Here is a 27,248-nt window from a genome sequence, read left to right as displayed (position 1 = left end):
CACGGCAATCCAGTGCAACGCAAAACGTCGCAAAAACCAAATTGCACTCGAAAATGAGAAAGTCATTATACGTCTTAAATTAAAATCATTTTCTAAAAGTAATTTATTGGTCAAATGAAACCAAGTTTTTATCTAACATAAAATAAAGGCTTATAAATCGTTTGCAGCCAATAACTCGATTTTGTTTATATTGGTTCTTACGACCTAATCAAAACAAACTCTAGAATTCTGCTTTTTAATATTTGCCTTCTTTATTTTTTTAAATTGTTTTTTTTTTGTAATTTTTTATCATTTTCGTTATTGCTTATTTTCAGGCATATTTGTCATTTATTGCATTATTTTTTCTCTTTTTATAATTTTTGTCATTTTTGACCTATCTTGTCATGTAGTGGCGTAGGAATACTTTTCCTTTTTAATCGTTTTCATAATTTTTGTCAGTTGTGTTTGTTTTTATCATTTTCAAAAGTTTTGCCATTTTTATTATTTTTGTCACTTTTATCATTTTTTTACGACTGGCAAAAATATCAAAATCGATGAAAAAAAATTGGAAAAAATGACAGGAGTAACATAACTGGAGAAGAAGAAATTTTTTGTTAATAATTCTTTTCAATCATTGCAATTCGTTCCTGTCATTTTTATCTTTTTTATGATTTTCTGCATGTTTTTCTCTTTTGTTAACTGACGACCCCAAGCTGACTAGTGTAGACTATATAGGCTTAAAAGCAGTTTCTAAAAAAAAAACTTGGGGGCCGTTCAAATATTACGTAACACAATTTTTTCGGTGTTATTAGAACACCCCCCCCCCCCCCCCCTTCCCCCCAAGTAACACATGCCTTTCAGATTTTCTATCCAAAATCCACTGACCGTAACAAGCTGCTATACCCCCTCTCCCCCCTAAACGCGTTAAGTACGTAATATTTGAATGGTCCCTTACGAGAATGTCTGCACTAGTTTTTTTTCCTGCAAAATGGGCAATCATTTTGTTAGAACCTCAAGTGTTTTTTGTTAAACTGCAACAAAAAACTTATAGATTTTCGTAAATTTTTTTACATTTACCATTATATTTCGTTCATAACATTTTTCACTTTCATCAACATTTGACCCAATTAATGATTTCAAAATATTCCGCCATCCCGACGCCACTCCCATCAATCCCGGAATTCCATTCTCCTAATTCACTGCTGCCACCGAGAAGGCTTTCCGGGCCCCAACCTGTGGGATTCTACCAAGCAAAGTGGGTAGAGGTATAGACAAAAACAAACCGCAAAACAAGAATCATCACGTGTCGTTTTTTTTAAATTTTATTGTAGCTTTTCGAATAGGAATTCGCCAACCGATTCAGTAAAAAAACAAAACAGCTAAAAAATACAAATGTAATCCGTTTGTTTGTTTTTTTTGCTCACTCTCTCTCTCTCTCTCTTTCGTTTTTCTCGGTTTTTTTGCTAGGCGCGGGTCATAAATTTGCGACATCCGTCCGGTTTCTCTTGGCGGGGAAAAAAATCTGTTATTGCTAATGCTTTCGCAATAATAAAAAAGGGAGAACCGGTTTCGGTTTCCCCAAAATCTGGTCGAGGCCCTGTTGTAATCATGAGCGAAAATCGGTTCTTTCATCCATATTCCCGGTGGCCCCGATTGACGTCAATGCAAGGGGCGCGCGAGTTTTGGAGAAATTTTGGCCTTGAAGCGAAGGAATTCAACCTTACTAGCATGAGCGCTTGTTGGCGGGATAGGACAATTGTTGGCCCTGTTGATATTGTTTTGTGAATCTAGGAAGTCACGTTATAATGCTGCAGCAACATAAGGATTCTACGCGAGCGATATGATATGGATATCGTCCAAAGCAAAGTTGGATTAGCGTGTATGAATTATGAACGATGGCGCTGATCCCGAACAACTTGAGTAAATCTAATTAGGTAGTTCAATTTTCGGGTTCGAACCGATATAAAAGAGCTATTAAGTGTGGCGCTAAGTTGAGTTGTTCTTCGGTGCAACGTGAATCTCCACTTTGGAAGTAACTAGCTCTCGTATCAGTCTGAAGTAGTTCGCCAAAAGCGATTTTCTTCGACTATCGGTGTAAAGTTTTTAGTTTTTATCACAAGTTACCAGTTTAGGAAGTCGTCAGAAGTTCACGCTGGAACATGGCCGCTTTTGTGGAACCACATTTTGAGGCCTGGGTGCAACAGGCAACCGTGGCCAACCTGACGGTCGTCGATAAGGTCCCTGCCGATATGCTGCACATGGTTAACGCGCACTGGTATCAGTTTCCGCCAATGAACCCGCTGTGGCATTCCATGCTCGGATTCGCCATCTTCATCCTGTCCTTCATTTCCCTGGTCGGAAATGGATGTGTGATGTACATTTTTACCGGCACCAAGACACTCCGCACCCCATCCAACCTGCTAGTGGTCAATCTAGCATTCTCGGACTTCCTGATGATGTTCACAATGGGACCGCCAATGGTGATCAACTGCTACTACGAAACCTGGGTTCTGGGACCGTTCGCTTGCGAGCTGTACGGCATGTTCGGATCACTGTTCGGTTGTGTCTCGATCTGGACCATGACACTGATTGCCTTCGATCGTTACAACGTCATCGTCAAGGGTCTCTCGGCCAAGCCTATGTCCAACAACGGAGCTCTGCTGCGTATCCTCGGTGTGTGGGTTGCCACCCTGGCCTGGACACTTGCTCCCTTCTTCGGATGGAATCGATATGTTCCGGAGGGTAACATGAGCGCCTGCGGTACCGATTACCTCACAGACACCTTCCAGAGCCGCTCGTACATTCTGGTATACTCGATCTTCGTGTACTTCGCGCCCCTGTTGCTGATCATCTACTCCTACATCTTCATCATTAAGGTAAGTCGTCCCATAGCTGGTTCCATAACCCTCTAACAAACACCCTCCCAAACAGGCCGTATCAGCCCACGAGAAGAGCATGCGCGAGCAGGCCAAGAAGATGAACGTCTCATCGCTGCGCTCCCAGGAAACTTCAAGCACCAGCACCGAAATGAAGCTGGCCAAGGTTGCCCTCGTTACCATCTCGCTGTGGTTCCTGGCCTGGACGCCGTATTTGATCATCAACTACACTGGTATCTTCAAGGCTGCCCCCATCACGCCCCTGGCCACCATTTGGGGATCACTTTTTGCCAAGGCAAATGCCGTCTACAATCCGATCGTGTACGGTATCAGCCACCCGCGGTACCGCGCTGCCCTCTATCAGAAGTTCCCGTCGTTGTCCTGCACGGATGCTCCCGAAGACAGCCAGTCGGTGGCTTCCGGAACTACAGCGGTCGTGGCCGCCGAAGAGAAGCCATCCGCGTAAATGGCCGCTGATTACCGGATCGATTAAAGAGGATTGTTTTGAGGTTTTTGATGTTGTACGTTGTTAATGTTATTTAATTTCTATTTTTTTTATTGTATTAGCGTAGCTAGATGCAAGAGCAAATAAAAGTAATTTGCTATAAATGATTCTTAACTTCATTCAACTGAAAAAAAGTCAGGGATGTTACTCATGCTTGATTTCAGTAGATTTTTTAAAAACTTCAATTTCGACATCCGAAATCTATATTCTGTATTCTCTGGAACATCTGACCTTCGTTATCTTTCTCTTCGACGCGTTTGCAAATGTTTTACTGTAAGGTATAAGTTGTCAGTCGAACTCATTATTTCAACAAATTTTCTGGAAAAAACGTGTGCATAAAAACCAATCTCATTTGTTATCTTTATTGACGGAAATGCTTCTGATGATTGGCAACTTCTGGTATAGTTATTTTGTTGAAGCTGAGACGAAAACCAATAACTGCAATCTTAATTTAAAATTGAATTTATCATACCAATCATGACTTTCCTAATTTGCTATCCATGATATCCACGTGTAACCAATTGACTGAAATTGGTTTCCCTATTCCGGAGAGGTTTTTTGGTATGCTGTTGCTAGCTGGTTTGCCAGAAAGTTTTCAACTAATGGTCATGGCGTTGAAAAAATCCGGAACACCGATAACCGGAGATTCGATCAAGACTAAAATGGAGGAGATCATTGTCAGGGAACAAAACAGTGCTGGTAGCCAAGGGACGTTTCGATAAGAAAAACGGTTACCATGTCAACGCCAAACAGAAAAATATGCCTCCCAAGCTAAAATGTCATCGTTGCAATAAAGCAGGCCACATTGCGAAATTTTGTCCTGCAATGAAGAAAAGCGGCGAGGCGTTTTGTACGGTGCTGTCTGCTTTTCCCCTGAATAGACACATGGCTGGTACCTTGATTCAGGCGCAACGAGGCACATGATCCATGGAGGTGTTGGAAGAAGGGCGAAGCTCTCAAGGAACGGTGGTTGCAGCTAACAACGGTTCGATGCAAATCAAGGCCAGTGGAACGACGAAGCTCTATTCGAGGGGTCAAGAGAAACAAACTGCGGTCCCGTTTCATGATGTCCAGTTCATTCCAGAACTATCGGCAAATTGTAAAACGTGGTCATTCGGTGACTTTCAACCACGAAGGGTGTAGAATTTTGAACCAAGATAATAAGCTTGTGGCAACCGGAAGAATCAAGAACGACCCATTCGAGTTGGACCAGCATAATGTTTCTGGTGTGGCGATGGTTGGTGCTTCGAAAGTGTCGTTGGAAACGTGGCATAAGCGAATGGGTCATCTCGGAGTTGCCAACGTGAAGAAATCGGACAACGGTGCAGTTATGGGGTGCCTGGTGATTTCGATGACTGCGCCACGTGTGCTAAAGGCAAAGCTCCCATTCAGCAAACAAGGTTGCTGGGTCGAGGGCACAACAGTTGCTGGAAGTGATTTATTCGGACATCGCCGGTCCGATGGAAAAGTGTTCGCTAGGAGGGAACCGATACTACGTCACATTCATCGATGACAAATCTCGGCTGATTTTCGTTTATTTTCTTAAAACGAAATCGACTGACGAGGTGCTGAAGTGTTTCAAGGCATTTCATTCGATGACAGAACGGCAGTGCGGTCGGAAAATGAAAATTTTGGGAACCGATACCAGCAACGAGTGTACCATCACCATGTTCCAGCAGTATCTAAATGGGCGTGTGTTCGACGTACATCATCAGACAACGAACGACTATACTTCGGACTACAATCGGCTGGTCGAATGAGTGAACCAAAACATAGTCGAACGGGCCAGGTGTTTTCTTGTACGAAGCTAATCTTGACAAAAAGTTTAGGGCCTAAGCAGTGTCGACGGCGGTTTATCTCATCAACAGGTCTCCCAATCGAGGCCTTGATTTGACACCGGAAGAGGCATGGAGTGGCAGGAAACCGGATCTGTCACGCGTGAGTTTTTTTTTTGGTACGAAGGCAATGGAAGCGCAAGAAGTGGGACCCGAAATCACGTGAGTGCATCCTTGTTGGTGTTACAAGTAGGAGATTCTTCCCAGAATTCTGGCGCAATATGCACTCCTTGTTGGGGCTGCTTATGCCCTCGTGATATCGACAGCACGGACTTTTTCACTTCGATTCCAATCCGCAATCATCCACGTCGTGCGACCTTGCGCACCCTCCCGACGATTCCTGGAGGTTCCGAAGAGATCGTCGAGCCCCGCGTCCAAATTCTGGTTGCTGTAGTCTTGAACCGTCGATGTGAACAATCGCAGCTAGTTTGATTATTCTAAGCCCACTCAGTGGGCGTTAATTAAGCAGATGCCTCGATGAGGATAAGCTGCAGCGCAATTGACTTACTGAATGCTATTAGCGCACGACTGCGGGGTTGATGTTGACATTTGATGCTGATCCTCGGCGACACCTGTGCCACCACTGGCTCTTTCTGAGCCTCTTCGAGCAGCACCTATGGGATGCCTTGATGCACCTCGACGAACTGCAAACTTCGACACGTTCTTATAATTCGAGCACCGCTAATGTGCGACCAATATGAAATGAGGCATCTATTTTAGATTTCTGACCTACCCGTTGGCCAGCAATGTGAGATGAGGCATCTATTTTAGATTTGTGACCTATCTCTATGGGAGCGGTTTTTCCTCTGAAGTAGCTGGGGTTAACCAGTCATTGTAATAATGCGGGAGTGATCTCGCGAATAAGTCAAAGACGAACATCATTTATTATACCGTTCTTATGCCTACATTCGTAAGGCGACTTAACCATTGCTTACGCGTAGTCAGCATAAACAAACATCGGACGATCGAAGTACAGTTCTCTTTTACTTTCGTTAGCATAAAGGACTGAACTTTTGATCGCCGCGATACACCGAAAAAACTTTTCACATGAACGCTACGTGAAAATGTACATAGATTTTTGCCACCATGAAAATCACGTGAGATCTACGTGAATTTCAGGTAGTAAGCAGAACTCGCGCAGCAAGCAGAATTCACGTAATTTTCATATGAGTTGTTGGTGAAGCTTACGTGGAAATAACGTAGATCAGATGTGAATAAGGATTCGATCTACTGCATACTTTTCACGTAGATTTAATTAAAATATGAACGTATTGTGTAGTATTTCGCATAAATGGAATAAAAAATAATTTATTCGGGAAAAAAAATTTATTTACCTGAATTAATTTCACATCACAATAATTTTTCAGCTACCAGCATAAATAAGTATACACTTAACAATTCACGATTTTACTTCACTTTACACATTGTTTGATACCGTGATTATTACCAACCCTGGAATTACTATAAAATGAGATGATGGACTGATAGTGAGGAGGAAAATTATAGCTATTGCTAACCGTCCTCCCAACGACCCATTGTTTCCCGACCAACACGATCGAGGAGTTCAGTTGCCGCCCGAAGTTAGTGGTGTCTGGTCATATCTACTACCAACCAGTTCACCTACTTATAAATTTTGTATGCCACTGTGAATAGTATGTTATAAGTTTAAAAAAATAGAATTCATTTAGTACCAAAAGTGTCGGTCTTTTACTGTACGAAACGTACATATCTACGAAACGTGACTGTTCCTGATTGCATGCGGTGTGGCGGTGGAACAAATTGGAATTAGTTCAATATTCCAAGGTGCATGCGGTTTCATTGTTGGAGATTCCCGAGCCGAGAAGACGGTCATTGTTGGAGATAGGTCGAACAGTCGAAGGTAACCGCTGGACCTCGGAAGCGGATTTGGAACCCTCGGAGCTGGGAACGGCGGAGTAGCATCACCATTTTGCATGCTATCGTTGGTGCTATTGTTCGGTCGGAACAATTGAGCGACGCCATTGGGATTCCTGGCTTGGCGTGGTATCGCCATCTTCAACACAGTGCTCGTTTGGTTGGGCGATTCGGTTCCATGGTCGGTTGATCACAAGGGTGATCAGGTTAACGGTGCCCCAGCGAAACGAGGCAGATTCGGAGAAGCCAATTGGTCGGTTTGGTATCGCTTATCGTGTGGCACGATTACGGGAAACGGTCGGTTTCCATTGGGTTGGTGGACGTTTGGTTCGGCAGCAAGGTTCGAGTGCGGACAACGGTTCGGCAAGGTGGCAAGGGCGGCAAGGCGGTTCGACGCAGTGGTCATCGTGGTTGGTTCGGGTAAGCAACGGGTCAATTAGCTATATTAGTCCATCTCAAGAGTACTCACAAGATTCGGTTGGGATCACCGGCATCAAATTCATCTCTAAAACTCCTCATCTCATCAATCAACTTGCATCAATCAACTTACATCCATCAACTCTACAATCAACTTTAATTCGACGTTTATTTGGAACTTGGGTCGAGATCGTGGAAGAATTATCCGATCGTGGGTGTTGCAATTGAAGTTTGCTGCACTTTTAAATTATTTATTTGTTCGTTTTGTTAACTTTGTTAAATGTTTGTGAACGATAAAATTTATTGAAATTTGTGAGTGAAATTGGTTGCGCTAATTTATCAAACATAAATGGTTTTAAATAAAACATACAAAATTAGAATTTCATTGGTTAAATTTAATATTTGCGAAGCCCTGGGTGCCTTTACCGGCTGGAAATCAATTGAAACAAACTGGAGTTAATTTTCTCTTTGTGGTCTTTGGTTGAAACAATTTGGAGCTGAGTTCACTTGTTGTTTTTTGTTGTTGGAAAAGTCCAAAATGCCTCCCAAGTCATCCAAATCAAACAGTCTAAAGACTTTGCGAGTAAAATTGTCCGAAACTATTACGGATTTTGAAGACATACGAAAATTTATTTCACTAATTGGTGAAACAACAACTTGTAGTCAGGTAAAGGTGAGACTGGAAAGGCTTGATGATTTATGGGAGAGGTTTAGCGATACGATTATCGAGGTGAAAACTCACGAAGAGTTTGTTGCGGAGGATTTTAATTTTTCCAAAGAGCGCCAAGATGTAAGTGACTTTTATTATGAAGCGAAGGCTGTCTTAATGGATAAACTTAAGGAACTTCAGGAGCCTTTTGTGGATAGTGTAGATCGCTTGAATGAGACGTCTGCTCAACACACTTTAGATCACGTTCGACTTCCACAAATAAAGCTACAAACATTTAGTGGAAACATCGACGAATGGATGAGTTTTCGTGATTTGTACACTTCTCTCATCCATTGGAAGACTGATCTTCCAGATGTAGAGAAGTTTCATTATTTGAAGGGCTGTCTGCAAGGTGAGCCGAAAAGTTTGATTGATTCTCTTCAAATTACGCGGGCAAATTATCAGGTGGCCTGGGATCTTTTGGTAAAACGTTATAATAACAGCAAATTGTTAAAGAAGAAACAAGTTCAAGCTTTATTTAAGCTCCCTCAACTTTCGAGAGAATCCCCATCGGAACTGCATTGTTTGGTGGAAGAGTTTCACAAGGCTGTTCAAATACTGGATCAGGTAGTTCAAGCTGCTGATTACAAAGATTTGTTGTTGGTACACTTATTAACCAGTCGTTTAGATCCAGTTACGCGTCGCAGTTGGGAAGAGCACTCAGCTTCTGAAGAACAAGAAACAATCAATCAGCTTATGGATTTTCTTCAGAAAAAGGTCACAGTTCTGGAATCTTTGCCGGTCAAATCTGCTGAATCTAAATTTGTTCATCAACATCTTTCGAAACCACGGCTACCTTTTGTGAAAACAAGCTACGGGTCTTTTCAAACGTCAGGTTCTAATTGCCCCATGTGTTCTGCTGGTCACTTCTTGCACGAGTGTGCTGATTTTAAAAAACTCAATGCAACTGAAAGGGATTCGGTCTTATTGAAACAAGCGTTGTGTCGAAATTGTCTCCGAGCTGGGCATCAGTCAAGGGACTGCAAATCGAAATTTTCTTGTCGGAATTGCAAGGGACGCCATCACACTTTGGTTTGCTTTCGATATGGTAACGGAAATACTGCTAGCACAAGTAATTTAAATCACCGGAACAATGGTAATACGGTAAATGCTGCGAATGTCGAGTCAGACGAGTTAGAGCATGTCACGTCAGCGTCGGCATCAGGTGTTAAGCGTCCATCTACGGTTTTGCTAGCCACGGCGGTTGTTTGGTTGGAGGATGAGCATGGCGTTAAGGTTCCAGCGAGAGCTCTTCTCGATTCCGGGTCGGAATGCAATTTTGCTACAGAAAGAGTGAGTCAACTCATCAATGCAAGTCGGAAAAAGGTGTCGGTTACAGTCCAAGGAATTGGTCAATCTAATTCACAGGTGAAGCAACAAATTCAAGCAAAGATTCGTTCGAGAATTTCGGATTTTACTTTAATGGCGGATTTCTTAGTTTTGCCTAAGGTTACAGCAAACTTACCAACGCAACCCGTAGATATTTCGGGCTGGAAGATGCCCCAGGAAATAACTTTGGCGGACCCAGCATTTTTCAAATGCAGATCAGTAGATCTTGTCTTAGGAATTGAATCGTTTTTCTCGTTCTTCAAATCAGGTCGGGAAATTTCTCTGGGCAACAACCTCCCAACACTGATTGAGTCTGTTTTTGGATGGGTGATTTGCGGTGGTCAATCTTTATCAAAAACAAGTGACCAAATCACCTGTAATGTGTCAGTTTCGGAAACTATAGAGGAAATGGTTTCTCGGTTTTGGTTGAGCGAGGAAATCGATGTTGGTCCCAGTTTTTCGCCTGAAGAAGCGCGCTGTGAAGAAATTTTCAAACAAGACGTTCAACGTTCGGAAGATGGTCGGTATGTTGTCAGTTTACCAAAGAACGAGTCTGTTATTCAGCGTTTGGGTGAATCGAAGAGAATTGCAATCGATCGTCTCAAAGGTACAGAGCGCAGGTTAGCTCGGAATCCTGCTTTACACGAGGAATATCATAAATTTATGAATGAATACATTGAATTGGGTCATATGCAAAAGGTTGAGGAAAGGGATTCCAAAAAGCGGTGCTTCCTCCCACATCACCCAGTTCTAAAAGAGGCCAGTACAACTACTAAAGTTCGTGTTGTTTTCGACGCAAGTTGCAAAACTTCTTCGGGGATTTCATTAAACGATGCCTTGCTGTTGGGTCCGACAATTCAGCAAGATCTTCGATCTATCATTTTGCGAAGCCGAACAAAGCAAATTTTGATAGTTTCAGACGTCGAGAAAATGTTCCGCCAAGTTTACGTTAGGAAGGAAGACAGGCCTCTGCACTGCATTCTGTGGAGAAGTTCTCCAGAAAAGGAAATAGATGTTTACGAAATGAATGCGGTTACATACGGTACAAAGCCTGCTCCATTTTTAGCCACTAGAGCACTGAAACAATTAGCTATGGATGAGAAGGAGCACTATTCAAGAGCAGCTCAGGTACTTCAGACTGATGTCTATATGGATGACGTCATCACGGGAGCAGACTCAAAGGAAGAAGCAATTATGTTGCGCCAGGAACTCGATGCAATCATGAAGTCAGGTGGATTTTTACTTCGAAAATGGGCCTCGAACTGCCCTGAGGTGTTGGACGGCATTTCAGAGGAAAATTTAGCGATAAAGGAGTCGGAAGAAATCTTGTTAGATCCAGATCCGACAGTTACAACCCTTGGTTTGGTTTGGAGGCCAAAATCAGATATTTTGAAGCTTAAATTTCAAATTCCACGGTTGGAATTAACGGAACAATTAACAAAACGGAAGATCTTATCAGTAATTGCGTCCTTGTTTGATCCATTGGGTTTGGTTGGAGCTGCTATTACAACAGCAAAGATCTTTCTACAATTACTTTGGACTTATGAAGATAGTAATGGTAAAAAACTGGATTGGGATTCACCTTTACCCAAAATGGTGGGTGAGGAATGGTGGAAATTCTACAAACAACTTCCCTTGCTGCAAGAAATTTCTATTGGTCGTTGCCTTATCATTCCCAAGGCTGTTTCGGTGGAAATACATTGTTTTTCGGATGCGTCGGTCAAAGCTTTTGGCACGTGTGCTTACGTGAAAAGCAAAAATGCAGAAGGCAGTGTTTGGATACGTTTAGTAAGTTCTAAATCCAAGGTAGCCCCACTCAAGTGCCAGTCGATTCCACGTTTGGAGCTGTGTGGCGCCTTGATGGCTGCTCAACTTTACCAAAAGCTAGCGGAATCTTTACAAATATCGTGTAAGGTACATTTTTGGACAGACTCCTCGTGCGTATTGCGTTGGCTGGAATCGACACCCACCACATGGACCACTTACGTTGCAAATCGTGTTTCAAAAATACAAATTATAACCGAAGGCCACACTTGGAGTCATGTTGCGGGAATTGATAACCCAGCGGATGTTATTTCGCGTGGAATATATCCAGAATCCTTATTAGATAGTTCGCTTTGGTGGCACGGACCCAGTTGGTTGGTTATGGATTCAGAATTTTGGCCGAAACCGGTCGTACCTTTGTCAAGCGATGTTGAAAAGGAAAGATGTCGGAAAATCGTTGCTAATGTCGCTGCACCTTTTGCAGAGTTCAACATCTGGTACATCAGCAAACACGCCACATACACAGAACTAATACGAAGAACTGCCTATTATTTACGAGTCATGGAATTGCTGAAACTGCCTAAAGAGAAACGGAAAGGGTCAGAATTTCTGACAACAGCGGAACTAAGGCATGCAGAATATATCTTAATTTCCCGAGTTCAAAGAGAAACGTTTCCCAATGAATGGAAGGCTTTGTCATCTGGTCAAGTAGTTGCATGTAAATCCCCTCTACGTTGGTTCAACCCTTACATCTCACCTGAAGATGGAATCATGAGAATCGGTGGCAGATTAAATCGTTCACAGGAATTATCAGATACGAAACACCAGATTATTTTACCGGCAAACAACCTTTTCACTCGGAAATTATTAGAACACTATCATGAAAAGCTGATGCATGCAGGCCCTCAACTAATGTTAGCCGTTATAAGGTTGAAGTACTGGCCCCTTGGTGGGCGAAACTTAATTAGGCTTGTGGTCCATCAGTGTGTAAGATGTTTCAGATTAAAACCACGGTTAATTCAACAGCAAATGGGAGATCTGCCCCCTGCTCGGGTAACACCGTCTAGAGCATTTTGTAAAACCGGAATTGACTATTTCGGTCCTGTTCTTATCAGACCAGGGCCTAGGAGAGTAGCAGTAAAAGCTTATGTCGCTGTGTTTGTATGCATGGCGGTGAAGGCAGTACATTTAGAGCTTGTGTCAGACTTATCGACAGGAAGATTCCTTCAAGCTCTGAGAAGATTTTTTGGGCGAAGAGGAAAATGCCAAGAAATATTCTCAGATAATGGGACAAACTTTGTGGGAACCAAAAACTACCTTCAGGACCTCAGGCATCTTTTGCAAAATAAAGATTTCCAAGAGAAGGTTTCGAAGGAATGTGCCAATGATGGAATTAAATGGCATTTTAATCCCCCCAGTGGTCCGCACTTTGGTGGCTTATGGGAGTCAGCTGTTCGGTCTGCAAAACAACACCTTTTCAAGGTCATGAAGGAAACTGCGCTCTCGATCGAAGACATGACAACACTTTTGGTGCAGGTAGAAGCCTGCCTGAACTCCAGACCATTAACAAAGATGTCCGATGACCCTGATGACCTTGAACCATTAACACCTGCACATTTTTTAATTGGTTCATCTCTGCATTCGATTCCTGAAGAGGAGCTGTTGAAAATTCCATTTAATCGCCTGGATGCCGTTCAATCAGTTCAGAAAAACCTTCAGAACTTCTGGAAGCGATGGAAAACGGAATATTTAAATCAGCTACAAGGAAGAACAAAGCGATGGCGTCCTGCTGTCTCAATAGATGTTGGCCGATTGGTTGTAATCCATGAAGATCATCTTCCGCCACTCCAGTGGAAAATGGGAAGAATTCACGAGGTTCATCCGGGGGAAGATGAGATTGTGAGAGTTGTTACTCTTAAAACGGAAAAGGGATTTTTAAAGCGCCCTGTGGAGAAAATATGTTTGCTACCAATATCTGAATCTAATGAGTCAGAGGAAATTTTGTCGTCAGAATTTTATAATAACAATTAACTGTATTAATGTCAGAGATTTATGGTCAGAGTGATGCTGATAATTGTCAGAAAGTTTGTCGGAAAAGTCCGAATTATCAATTTAAGAGTTAAATGAATCAGAGATTAGTCTGCCAAAGGGCTTTTGACGTTTAATGATGTCTATATTGATTCAGAAAAATGATGCATTTTTCAGGGTGGGTGAGGATGTTTGATACCGTGATTATTACCAACCCTGGAATTACTATAAAATGAGATGATGGACTGATAGTGAGGAGGAAAATTATAGCTATTGCTAACCGTCCTCCCAACGACCCATTGTTTCCCGACCAACACGATCGAGGAGTTCAGTTGCCGCCCGAAGTTAGTGGTGTCTGGTCATATCTACTACCAACCAGTTCACCTACTTATAAATTTTGTTTGCCACTGTGAATAGTATGTTATAAGTTTTAAAAAATAGAATTTATTTAGTACCAAAAGTGTCGGTCTTTTACTGTACGAAACGTACATATCTACGAAACGTGACTGTTCCTGATTGCATGCGGTGTGGCGGTGGAACAAATTGGAATTAGTTCAATATTCCAAGGTGCATGCGGTTTCATTGTTGGAGATTCCCGAGCCGAGAAGACGGTCATTGTTGGAGATAGGTCGAACAGTCGAAGGTAACCGCTCCTATTCCCAACCACACATTTCTTCACTTACCAAAGTCTTTCTCAAAAATTGTATTTCGCTTCATAAGATGATCGTCCCAGCTGCTCGAGTTCCGCATCCTGTTGAAATGGCAAAAACTGTAAACAACAATCAAAGCATGTTATTTTTATTACTTACGAAGATACAGCTTCTCCGTCGTAAAAAACTTTTTGTTGTGACAGTCGTTGGCACTTGGATTCACGCGCGCCATATTGAGTACCTTTGTTCTTTCACATAGATTTTACGCAAATGAGCCATACAGAGCTAAGTGAACATCACATAGAATTCAACAAACCCGTTTGTGATTGGCGGTTCACTGGATTTTCACGTAAATCGAACGTGTCTTTGTTTTGAAAGCATGACAGCTATTGGAATTTCACGTAAGGATTAAGTGATGTCGTATTAGCTTCTATGTGCTTCACGTAAACCAACCAAAAATTCACGTAATGAGTGCCTACGTGAAAATCTAGGTGAATTTAACGTTTCCTTTTCGGCTGAGTGTAGAATGTGTGCATGGGCGTAGCTAGTGGGGGCATCCACCACAACTCGTTGGACGACACGTGTCGATACTTCCGCCGGACAGTGTCCTCGAGACGCAGGAAGCTGATGAAAATCAGGTTTGTAGCAATTCTGCCCACTAAAGGGGTTTTGTTCGTAGGCTGCCACTTCGAAAAAAAAAACACCGCGTGAACGAAGCACACCAAGCTTTTTACCATTTTTTTTCGTTGACATTAATGGTCAACGGGTTTTTAACCGGGTAACTTGAAGTTGTTCGGGCGTCGAGAAATTTTCTTGCCGTCAACACACGCTCGTGCTTCAGTGCTACATCTTTTTGCTTTATACTAAATTTTGCTCAAAAACGTTACATTGGTTTTGAGGAAGACACCAGGGATCCGAATTTTCGATGTGAAAACGAGGTGCATCGAGCAACGTTTTTTCTTTTGCCAAAGATTTTTAACCGTGTTGTCGCACTAAATGCGCTATAGGGCCTTATTACATAAGACGAGTCACGAGTCATTTTACTCGAGTGAGCCATTTTGGTATTATAGAAGTCGAGTCGAGTCGAATTTCAGTCGAGTAGCTCGACTGAATCGACTGCTTGAAGGTTCGTGACTCAGCTGTTTCACTCGACTACCGTAATACGATATTTAGCTCGACTCGACAGTGACTGGAGTCGAGTCGAGTTACTCGACTCGTCTTATGTAATAGGGCCCATAATTTAAAAAAAAACAAAAGGGTTCGAATAGTTGCTATTTTTTGCAGCATGGTATAGTATTAGTAGGGTAGGGTGGACCTGAACAGTTCTGCTGAGTATTGAGAAGTGCCTTGTCAGCTCAAACAGCGGAGGGAGCAATTCAGGCAAAAAGATTCATTAAACCAAGCGCACGACTCTCCTAAAACATGTTGAACTTAAGTAAGCACGAGTTAAGTATATACACAGGTCTCTTTACCGGACATTGTCCAACAAAACAGCATCACAAAAGGATAAACATGATTCAAAACGATGACTGTCGGTTCTGCGGGCTCGAAAAAGAAACTGCAGAGCATCTTCTATGCAACTGCTGCGCCCTCCTAAATAGGAGAGAGCGTGTACTTGGGGCAAAGTTAATAAGCAATTAAGACAGAAATGAAAATTGATAGGTGGAAAGCAAGGAATATTTAAATAAGGTAGTGCCGAGAGCCATATTGGATTTTTTTGTGACGTCACAAAAACGATTGTATTGAAAATTTATGTGAGAATGGTAGGAATTTCAAAGAAAAACACGTTTCAGTACGAAATCGAATTCCAATTTCATTTTGATTTTGTTGTAAGGCCTCTATTTTACCATGTTATGAAGTTTTTTGGTCCTTTGAAGATTGCATTATGTTTTTTTTTTCTTAATTTATTAATGAATGCAATGTCGCCTTGAAGCTAAAATGTGCAAAAATTAAGAAAAAATCAACTTCAAAAAGGTCTCGCTGGTAGATATTGAGTGTTCAACTGATTGTCATGATTTTAATCCTGCCGGTTTACCATATACAATTCTTATGTAGAACAATTAACATCAATTAATGACTGTTAACTCAGTTAACTAAAATGCCATTAAAAGATTGTGTTTTTGTATAAAAAATTGGGTTTTAATCACTTTATTGTAATGAGGAGTTTCAACTGCACTAACTTGAAGTCTTTCATGGAAGACTTTGAACTAATTTTAAAGTTTTGCAAATTTCAGTGATGAAAATCCACAATTTTTTCGAACTTCGATCGTCTATTTTATAGAAAAATTATTCAAAAATGCAACTTTTTTTGTACCCATCTTGAAGAGCAAGAATCCTCCTACAATAGCATGTTTTCAATGTGGAAAATTTCCAGCAGATTCTTCGAATTATCATCGAGAAAGAAAAGTTTCCTAGTAAATTAGCAGATTTTTCGTGATTGTGACGTTTCAGCCTGTACCAACACTAGAGCAGGGCTGCCTTGCACTACCTTCTTTAAATATTCCTTGGGTGGAAAGGTCAAAGCTAGAGCGTTTTGGGTAGAAGAAACGAATAGATGGTGAAAATGTAAGCTAGGGCATTGTGTTATCGACAGCTTTACTGTTTGTGTGATTTTTTGCCCCAGCACCAGCTGGTTGTTTGTACTAAGTGACGAAGAAGCCACATTGCCAGCTACGGATGGGTCGAACACATGAGGTTGCGTCCGACCGGGCAAAAAATCACACAAGCAGCGCTCACAAGAGTCACAAGTGCTGTTTTGATTGCTTAACCAATTCTATCGATGCGTGCTACTTGTTCAGGTAGCAATGGGTAGCAATGTGGCTTCTTCGTCACTTACTACAAACAACCAGCTGGTGCTGGGGCAAAGAATCACACAAGCAGTAAAGCTGTCGATAACACAATGCCCTAGCTCACATTTTCACAATCTATTCGTTTCTTCTACCCCAAGCGCTCTAGCTTTGACCTTTCCACCTATCAATTTTCATTTCTGTCTTAATTGCTCTCTAACTAGAATTTCAATTTACCGATATGCCATAAACTTAGATAAGAATATATCGCAGCGGCGATCAAAATAAGATAACAAAGTTAATAAGCGCACAAGACATATGGTTGCATATCATCCCTAAGAAGTTTATATCATACATCTATGATATCATATTCAATTGGAATAGAATGCTTAGTCAGCAATCAACTGTCACTCCAATCAATAGTGCAGGTGAACCAAAATTAGTAGGGTACCCATTATACCCCTGAATTCCCTTCCTCTTAGACTCGAGGTGATGAATATTTATCCTAAAGCACGAAAAAAAACATAGGAACAACATGATGTTAAACCGAAACTCAAAACGTAAGTTCTTAGGTGAAATCTCTTGAACGTAAAAAGCGTCTTAGTTAGCAGGTAGGTACCTATTGATTAGAAAAATTATATCTTCTTAACCGGTACAAGATTATCGAGTCGTTCTTCGATAAGTGCTACAGTTGATAACGAGATTATATTTGGAAACTAGAAACACCATATCAGTACCGGTAGAGGTAGAGGTTGATTGGAAGTGTAAGCAATGTATTTGCTTTAGTAAGAGTGCCTATATCTTTAATCGTTGTAAATTTTATAGAAATGTTTCACGCACAAGTTAAATCATTATAGTAACGGGCTTCCTGGAAACTTCCCAATCAAGATTTACAATGAAGTTTGATAAAAAGTAAGTAATGTTTATTTCGGAAAGTACAACTACATTAAAATTGTTTCGATGATCAAACAGAAATCTTGCTAGATGCGGCATCTTCAGTAAAGGTATTCGATTATCATCACTCATGTTTGGGTTTTTTCATGAATTCTCTCTCTACGAACGCTTTGACTATCATAGATGTTTTCGCCAACACTTTCAAGTTCCCATCATCAATGAAATCCTGGTTATGGTGTTAATAACCCCCAGACGATCATCACGAGCTTATAGTTCACCGCAGATTAGTTGATCGTTCTATAATTGCTTCTATCTATTACCGGGGTAATTCTAATGTGACGAACGCTGCTCACAAATTACAATAACAACAATCAACAGGTCAATAGCATGTAATTTTTCACACCGGATGGGGAAGCTCCATGGAGCAACGAGGTGACGTATGGCCGCGCTTAGTTATGAAAGCAAATCTTCTCCGTGGTGGGTGATCAATCACCATAGCTCATATGTCGTCGTCCCTCTTCAACGGTTGTCCGGATTCCAGAGAGGGTGCGCTTATAATAAATTCGATTGACCATCATCATCATTGTAGTAAAGAGACATTCTGCCTAGGTTTATGGTCTATGGTGGTTTGATACGGCACGAGTCACGTGCTGCGGTTAATTGCTATGGCATACAAGCAACGGCCAGACCAATAAGCGGCCGAGCTTAAATGCTCACACCTTTACGGTTAGTGGTTTTCAATCCACCCGCCTCCATCAACAGGTTTGCGTTAGTTGGGTCGGTCGAGTGAGTCCCACCGGGCCAAAGGTAATCCCCTAGTAGCAGCCAGGTACCTATTCGATAGAGCCGGTCATCGTTTGTTGACAAATCAGTAATTCCCAGCGTTAAATCAGCATTTGTCTTCGAAGTAAACCCTCTCGAGCAGGTGATAATTATCGACAAACTGTCACACAAACGAAAGGTGTCGCTGACGTTAATTCGATACGATTTTTTTTTCTGAAAAAAGAAATGCAAATTTTCCGTCAACTAAAATTTGGATAAATTAAGAGTTTTCCTTTTTTTTGTTTTCAAAATCTGAACAATGAATGCCACCTTTGCTCATTTAAATCTGACTGAATGATATCCACGGTTGAATTTCCGCCTGAAATTGGTGCAAACATATGACTTCAAAATGTCGAAATAAGGCTTGACGGTTTATCACAATCGAAAATTTACCTTCCAAAGAACTCTTCAGCTGATCCGGCCTTCTGAATAATTCCGCGAGTCATAAAAAAAACACGAACCAGACTAACAACGACAAAAAGTGCTATTTGCCCATCTGCAACGCTATTTTTGTTTGCATGCTAAAATTTCTACCGGCGTTTTTTTTTTCTTGTTTTAATCAACTTTTTTCGCACACAATTGAACCAGAAAAAAATTGCGCCAAATTCTTTGTTAGGAGGATTAATAGACATTATCCCCAAATTTTCTCGAAAACAACAAAAAACCGGTTGACCTTTTTTTTGCAACAAATTCCGGTTGAACACAGCATAGTGACTGCATTCCCGTCGATTGGTATTCGATGCTGAATTTTGAAGATCGTGTAACAAAACCGTAAAACCATAAAGGGTGCTCGATTGCAAGCCGTTGCCGCACATTTGCATTTGTTTAAATATTGAGGTTTAATTACAGAAACCTGTGCTGCACAGTGTCCTCGGCGATAGTAATAATAATCGATATGAATTTATGTTAAGCCGCTCAGGTGGGAACCAGTTTGTTTTGAATTCCTGTTGAATAAGAATTTTATAATAGTCGATTGTGATCCCGATAGAGCAATCAATCTTTACCGGCTGTTGTGGGGCATTCCACTCAAATTGTGAGCATATTATTGGTAGTAATTTTGCCCTCGTGGTGCAATGCGATTTTTTCAAAGAAGTAGGTACTTACCTCTTTATTCCGATATCATTTTTAAACTTTTTTCGCTGTAAAATGTTCCAACATGAAAAACGATCACCTGTTGTTCTTCACTGGTCATTCCAATGATCGTCATAATTTTTGAAAGATTTTTACTGATTTCACGTTCTGTGGAATGGATTGATTGAAAACGCGTCGATTCATCGCCTACTCGTCTTCATAGGAAGTGTCATTAATTCTTAAGACTGATCGAAGATGGCTTTAGTGGTTCCGCATCGTATATCAAAACAGCAATAAAATCCAAATGACAATTTGAAATAGTAATGTGCTTAGAACTCGATAACAGACAGACTGCAAAAACCTTTTGGATCTTTTGTTGGATGTGATTGGTACCTTGTAAGTACCATTAGCTTAATTTCTGAAACCAAACATTAATGCGAATGCGAATAATATATCTTTATTAAATGTTTTCATATTTTCATGATCTGATGCATTTTAATTGATACGGTAATTCGAATTGTTTTCATATCAAGTGATTTTTTTTTCTAGCAGCTTTCTCCCGACGACTACAGTATAATTTATCACGCAGCTAAAGCTTCACAGGTGAATGCAAATTTAAGTAAATGTTGTGAGATTAGTTGTGCAAATATTCACAAGTCGACGTAAATCGTTGCGGTGCTGTATCAAATTAGCGGAGTTGTCTCTTGTTTGATGCTAATTATGATACAAACAGAAATGATCTATAAGTTATTACGTGAAAAAGCTTTTATTGAATGTTCAATGTTAAACAAGTTTTTTTTTAATTTTACTTGAAAAAAATAATGCCAAAATTTCATACCATAACCAAATTAGTTGAAAATTTCAACAGGGCGCTATGCAGATCAAGGAATAGTTTTAACACCCTTCTCTTAAAGATTTTTTAACGGTCACGGTGCTATAGATTACAGCTCACAGCTCCACACAAGTTGGCCGCCACAGTATCGAGGACCAAATCAAGCTTGTGAAGGTCGCCACATATGGGGCATTTTCGATCAGCTTGCCGTAGTACCGCACAGTTGCTTCCGTTTTCTTGAAAATAACGCTCAAATTTACTTTTGGCATCTTCTTCACAGACAAAAATTCTCTTGAAGATCACGAACCAACAGCACATCCTTCAGGACCAATTTAACGCTTTCCTTATTGACGCCCGTAATTTGACCTCGATGTCAGGATCTGATCATCTTTCGCCACATTGATGATCACCGATGTCTTCAGCTTCGTGAGGTCAGCGAAATAGTGTTAACGTTCACGAAGTGGTCCTGGGCCCCAGAATCCAATCTGAGGGACAGGACACCCTTCTCTTGTTCGGAAAAACTGCTTCCAGTCATGAAAGCTATCGCTTTACCTCCACTTGCACCATTAGCTTCAGCTCGTCTGTCCGACGTAAGCTTAACACGGCAATCTTTGGCCTTATGTCCCTTCTTTTGGCAACATCTGCACTTTCCTGTGAACTTAACGAACGCTGTCCTTTGTTTCGATCCTTGAAAAGCAGCGGGTTTTTCTTGGTTGGTATCTGCAACTCGGTCCGTTTTCTTCAATTCTTCTGCAAGAAGATGCTCTCGAACAACGTCCTGTTTCAGATTTTTCTCTCCACTAAGGGATCAAACGATTCGGGTAGAGTGCCAAAGAGCTTCACTCCGGCCAACTTCAGCTGACAAATAAGGTCTTCGGAGATCTTAAAGTGACTCTTCACTGACGATCGTTCAACAATTTTCCAGCTTCGCAAGTTGCTTTCGGATGAAAATCTGCGACGAAAAGTATTTCTTGGCATAAATGTTCTCCAAGCTTGTCCCGTACGATGTCCAGCAGGTCGTCGTGAATGAACGAAATCAGCAAATACGTCACCTTTCCGTCCTTCTCCAGGAACTTAGCACGTTCAGCCGCAACCGCCGGCGGAGCGTTTTTAACCACATCCAAAAGATTCTCCGATTCGAAATAAACTTTCACCCTGAAGCGCCAATCGTCAAAGCCGGTGCCCGAGAACTGCGGAATCCCGTAGACCGGATCTTCGCGTGAGTCACCCACAACTTCTTGATAATTGGTTAATAATTACTCGCACAAGATTTTATAATGGATAAGATTCATTAGCTTCTTGGTTAGTGCAGAGCTAAATGATGACCGAGAAAACGCAGAAGAGAAGAAAATTGGACCCGAAAAGCAAACTGGCTGTGATAGTTAGTTGGCTATGCTCCAAATGTTTACCGTCAATGGAATCCAGCGAAGAAAAAATTGTTCGTGTCAACAGATGTCAAGTTTGATGAAAATAGTTTGCTGCCCAAATTCCTTGCGAAAATCCGTCGAGTATAGTCTCTGTTCAATACGATTTCCAAGATGAACAAGTGCGACCTCATGAAAACCCCGTTCAAAGCGAAGAGGTGCCCCCGCCGGATCAGAACATCAGAACATCATGACTGACGACAAGGATGACGACGTTGACGGAACTGGAGCGCTCCCTTCGCAAACAGACCGTGGTTCGAACGGGAGCGCAAGCTCCACGGTAAGTTAAAAGACTTTGTTGTTGGAAAACATTTCACTGCCGGGCAATGCTGCCCTACAGATATCGTTCAAAACATTGCTGCTGTTGTGGGACAAGATGAGGTCGAACGTTCCATTTCCTGAGGCGTTTAAGGCTTGCTAGGCGAGACGATAAGGTTTTCTGGAAGTAAGCGGTCGATGAAGAACTGAAGTCCCTGGCTGACAACCACGGGTGGTGGCTGGTAAAATTTGTGTGATACAAGGCTCTCTTAGTCGCTAAAAGTTTCCTGCAGAAGGCTGGCGTCGACTACAGCGAAACTTGCTCACCCTGCAAACCGTTCTGGCTGAAGCGGTGCACCGGAAGATGTTCATCAATCAACTCGATGTCAAGACGGCTTCCATGTACGGTAAACTAGAAGTAGACGTCTATCTGACCATACTCGATGGAGTCATCACAAAGCCGAATCTGATGTGCAAGTTGGATCGATCACTTTATGGACTCAAGCAAAGTCCACGTTGTTGGAATAATAAACTAAATGACCTTCTTCTGAATTTCGATTTTAAGCGTTCCTGCCATGACTATTGCTTATATACCTAAATAGACAATCGAGGACGGTGGTATATTGTCATCTACGCTGGCGACCTGCTCATCGTTGGTGATTGTCTGAGGCTGATGAAGCAGATCAAGCTATTCCTTTCCAAAAACATTCCGATGACGGAATGGGGGAAGTGCACCACTTTCTCTGAATCAAGATCCGATATGATCGTACTGCTGGTTCTATGTCTCTGAGTCAAGAAGTTGCTGTGGATCGTGTGTTGGAAAATTTTGGAATGAAAGATTTCAAAGCCGTGAAGACACCGATGGAGAAGGCCTGTTTTCTCCCTACGAGTAAAGGGAAACCGGTTCGTCATTCGTATCATAAGCTACTGGGCAGTCTTATGTACACAATGCTATTTGTCTGTCCCGTTATCTCCTTTGTGGTTGCATACTTGGGACGTTTTCAAAATCAATCTGATGATGTACAGCGCAGAAAACAATGGTCCATTACATAAAAAGCACGAAAAACCTCAAGCTCCAGTTCAAACGAGACGAAAAGGCTAAAGCGCTGATCGGGTACGCTGATGTGGATTGGGCGTCGGATACTGCAGATCGGAAATCCGTGAGCAGTTATGTCTACAAGGTATTCGGCAACACGGTGTTCTGGGCCACCGTGGAGGCAATAAACCGTTGAATTGTGATCCTGTGAGACAGAGCATGCAGCCTTAAGCGTAGCTGCTTCCGAAGCACTGTGGTTACAAGGAATTCTAGAAGATCTGCAGCAAGTTCCCTCTGGAAAATCGTTCAAGATTTTGCAAGACAATCGTGGCTGCATTTTGATGGCCACAGACACCGAAAACAAGCGTGTGAAACACCATTTCCTGCGAGCTCATGTGGTTCACGGAAGGCTGCAGATCGTAGCAATAGGAACAGCAAACCAACTTGCGGATGTGTTCACCAAAGTTCTGAAACCTGGACGTTTCTGCAAACGCGGCCCTTCCTGGGATTGACCGATTCAGGGCTGGTGATAGAATGATTGGCAATCGAAGGAAGCTGATTACTGGTCACCTCTATGGAAACGGCAAACAGCAGTTTTCTTTTCAATATAAACAAATTTTCTAAGTCATCATTAAGCCAGCCAAGAAGCTAATGAATCTGAGCCACTGTAAAATCTTGTTCGAGTTATTACTAATCAATTAGGTAGCAAGATTGACACGTGGAATCGCAGAATGGATCATTGAAATTTTGAAATTTTAAGTTGGTTCAAGAAAAGAATCTGACGTCGAATTGATCTAGCAGAAAGGTCACCCGTTTCTCCCAGGTCATCGAACATCCGAGGTTTTAGAATGATTATGTTTGTGGGTCCATTTCTTCATTTCGAGGATTGTCAGAAATATTACACCTCTAGGCTTTTCTTAAGTTCTACGGTCGACGATGAGGCATCAAGAATCGCGAAAAAATTCTTTCGGTGCAATTCCAGAAATTAACCTGCTATATTTCAGCAACCATTCGACAAAATTCTACAAGTTTAATATTTCAAGGTGTTTCATAGTGTCTAGTGTCTATTTCATTTTCTGGAATTTTTCCACTGATAAATTTGTAATTTCCAAAAAGCTTAATGAACACATAAATCGACTTGGATTCGGCATTTTAACTCTGAGTTCTAACCTAACCTAGCGAATAGACTTCAGGTAAACTTTACAAACTTCTAGGTACGGAGGGAGAATTATTTAAGCAGTCGCGACAATAGGGCTAAAAGCTTTGTGAAGCTGGGAGCAATTTAAGCATCTGCAGCATTATCTAAATAATGAAGATAACGGCTAACAGCTCGCAACAAACGGGGGACCAACTAACAAAGACCCGCAGAAGCTCACCAGCCTATAAAGGTTGATCGATAAGATAGGTCACACATGAAGATTTGTATTTATAATTTCACGCAACACTTAACGCAGTCCTTGGATGGGATCAAGGAAGGAGTATAGAGAGTACCATACTTCGATATACCTTGTAACGGTCCGTAGTAGACAATGTGGTAATATTCGTAGATCTCTAAAACATAATTTGTTCATGTAGCATGTTAGACTTGCTGGGAGTTGATCCCTGGGTGAATGAACTGGAGAACGCCGGTAAAAATGAAAAATCCACTCGGAGGACCACAGAATAGCTTATCGTTATTCTAACAGTCGTCATGAGTTGCCAATGGTGACTTTCCTAACTGGTGGTGAAAATGGAGTTTTCTTGGGATGTTGAGAAGAAAAACTGGGGCCTTAGCCATTTTAGATTTGAGTCGTTCGGTTGACATTTTTAAGAAGTAAGCTTGGTAAAGGGTTGTGGTTTTTAAAAGGCGGTTATCATTACGGTCTTCGATCATTCATATTTTTGGTCATTTTAGTACGAGCTAGTAGTTTTGCTCTGTGGTGTACCCGGAAGTCGACCCTGGACATTTGCGCAAATTTTGCTCAGAAAATTTATTTTCTTATTTCACAAAGTGATGTAATAGCGAGTTATAAGGGTTTATTGTTTGCTGAAGGTTTTTTTTGCCGTCTTATTTCAGCTTTAGATTCTGGAAAGAAACGAGACGGTACAACCTATATGCTCAATACAAAATTCGTAAATTCGTAAGCAAAGAATTTACTAGCTGGGTGATCAGAAAAGACTAGTGAATTATCAGGCCGATAGATGTTTGACTGAACAGGTCGTGGAGGTTTTTATGTTTTATTTCTCAGCTGATGTTTACTTCTTGTGAAATGTTCAACGAAACGAGAAGGCTCATAAAACCAGAATCTTTTTTCCAGCTAACCATGCACCTAACAAATAAGTCAACGACGCAACGTAAACCAATAATTCTTACCACGAATAATGGACATTCCAAAACCCCACCAGTGGCAAACTAACCCACCGAGCCGACGATATGAGAAGGTTTCATTAAAATAAAACAGTTTATTCATACCGACATCCCAACAACGCTGGTAGGTAGGCTTACTGAATGGCTCAGTCGAATTGTAAATACCCAGGTGCCCAATTATTTTGAACGAAAAAAAACCCCAACACCCCAACTGGATAGAATCAGTCGTCTGGTACGACCGAGAGTGTCGCGCGGCACAAATGTCCACTCCCGATCGCCGCGCGCTCAACCTGATCTAAGCCCCCTTTCCCTTGATGATGATAGCCCTTTGACTGGCGACGACAAAAAAAACGGCAAATCGTATTCGCGGACAGCTCCAACTGCCTATTGCTCCAACGCATCAGATTGCGCGACTCAGCAACATCATCAGTTCGTTTCGATTCGGGCTGTTCTCTACCACAAACCCGTGTAGAGCGTAGAGGTTCTCAGCCGGGCTCAAGCTAAGCTTCCATCAATCGCCGCGCACAAAGCAAGCCCCCCAAAAGTGCTCGCGCTAAGCAGATCGGCAAACATTCGTTCAGATCACCGCCAAGGAAGAAGATCGTGCGCGCCGTGCGGGCCATTCTCTCGCGCTTCCTTGTAAGCCTGGCTTAACTGGCTGCCTTACATATCTAACATATTGATCGGTCGCGATGTTTTTCCATTCAATTTAGGAAGTTTGAGTTATAATTGAAACCGGGCCTGGATATTGAACCGCTCGATAGATCGCGATCGGTTTCCGTTTTGTCGCGTTCGATGTGGCTTGCTTGGGGTTGGTCTGTTTTGCGCTCGTTTAATTCACCGTGATCCTCTCGTGCACGTCGAGGTCAATCTCGACGCGTGGCCGTGCATATTTTGTTGAAGTAATCCTCCGTGTAACTGTGGGGGAGTGTGCACGGCCGATCGTGAATACTTTTGGTACCTGAACCTGCTAGCTGGACGGATAATCTCTGGCTGGGGACAAGTGTCGCTGAAACACAACATAAATCAACCAAGAAGTGCATTGAATTTTGTGGAGCATGTTGTTGTTTTCGTCACTTTTGTGTTTACAGTGAGAATTTACACGCCTGCTTTTCTGTTGTTTGCTTGTGGGCGGTTTTTGGCCAATTTCAAAAGTGCCTCACATCGTACAAATAATTGATTGATTCAACTGAAGATTCCGCAGAGTTTGGTGAAAAATAAACACGAAGAAAAAACCAGTGAAGAACGGCGGCATTGTTGGAGTGGGGGAGATTTTTCGATTTGAACCACTTATTCGCGTTATTCGGCCAGTTTGGGTTCAATCTTGCCTCAGAATAGAGGTGTGGCTTCCCCAAAGAATAAGCAACAGAACAAGTTCCTTCCGGAAAAGGAAATTCGATTCGACCATCTAAGAAAAGGAGCCAGCCCAATTTCGCCCGATCGATGCCGACTGCAGCAAGTGAAGTCACATGGAAGCCAAGTAAGTCCCGTCGATATATTTGTACTATGAACAAGGCTCGGTTAACAACCGCAAGGTCATAGTCTGGTTTAACAGAAGTGGCCACAAAGAGTGCATTGTACCTTCCTATATGGAAGTGTTGTTTTGCCGATCTGGGGGACCTGTTGATTAGTGAACAGAATCGTTCTCTTGCTAAAAGTGTAAAGAAGAAACCACCACCCGTCAAATATTGATTATAAGCCAATTAGAAGAAAGGGGAAGAACGGCGATATGTAGAAAGTGTTACGTGATTTCCTGGTACAAATTACACAATACCACAAATAGAAACATACTG

The 27,248-nt window shown here is 41.9% G+C and overlaps 3 protein-coding genes across 4 annotated transcripts in view; all 3 read left to right on the top strand.

Annotated features, from left to right (window-relative positions):
• The first annotated feature begins 1,958 nt into the window (after positions 1-1,958).
• LOC129757821 (opsin-1-like) lies at positions 1,959-3,464 on the top strand. Its single transcript, XM_055755144.1, has 2 exons — positions 1,959-2,855; positions 2,911-3,464. Exons 1-2 carry the CDS (start codon positions 2,139-2,141, stop codon positions 3,319-3,321), a joined length of 1,128 nt encoding a protein of 375 aa, XP_055611119.1. The 5' UTR covers positions 1,959-2,138; the 3' UTR covers positions 3,322-3,464.
• Positions 3,465-8,331: 4,867 nt separating this feature from the next.
• LOC129754023 (uncharacterized) lies at positions 8,332-12,374 on the top strand. The gene is made up of 2 exons (XM_055749878.1): positions 8,332-12,256; positions 12,334-12,374. Exons 1-2 carry the CDS (start codon positions 8,332-8,334, stop codon positions 12,372-12,374), a joined length of 3,966 nt encoding a protein of 1,321 aa, XP_055605853.1.
• Positions 12,375-17,559: 5,185 nt separating this feature from the next.
• The window catches only part of LOC129756270 (uncharacterized), a 35,010-nt gene continuing 25,321 nt past the window's right edge, over positions 17,560-27,248 (top strand). Inside the window, exon 1 of one of the 2 annotated variants that reach the window (XM_055753091.1) lies at positions 17,560-17,683. In XM_055753091.1, coding sequence (XP_055609066.1) covers positions 17,667-17,683 — 17 coding nt within the window. In that variant the 5' untranslated portion in view covers positions 17,560-17,666. Of the gene's footprint in view, positions 17,684-26,007; positions 26,936-27,248 lie in introns of those variants that run through there. The other variant, XM_055753092.1, reaches the window with a different exon arrangement.

This window comes from Uranotaenia lowii, chromosome 3, assembly GCF_029784155.1.
Source record: "Uranotaenia lowii strain MFRU-FL chromosome 3, ASM2978415v1, whole genome shotgun sequence".
Classification (NCBI taxonomy): Eukaryota; Metazoa; Arthropoda; class Insecta; order Diptera; family Culicidae; genus Uranotaenia; species Uranotaenia lowii.
The sequence above is the reverse complement of the archived record's forward strand: the minus strand, read 5'-3'. Positions and strand labels throughout refer to the sequence as shown.

Bases quoted from the DNA above. Each gene is read 5' to 3' on its own strand.
- LOC129757821 (XM_055755144.1), top strand. From the start codon at position 2,139: ATGGCCGCTTTTGTGGAACCACATTTTGAGGCCTGGGTGCAACAGGCA. The intron at 2,856-2,910 runs GTAAGTCGTCCC...CCTCCCAAACAG, and splicing joins CCTACATCTTCATCATTAAG to GCCGTATCAGCCCACGAGAA.
- LOC129754023 (XM_055749878.1), top strand. From the start codon at position 8,332: ATGGATAAACTTAAGGAACTTCAGGAGCCTTTTGTGGATAGTGTAGAT. The intron at 12,257-12,333 runs GTGGGCGAAACT...TTAATTCAACAG, and splicing joins GTTGAAGTACTGGCCCCTTG to CAAATGGGAGATCTGCCCCC.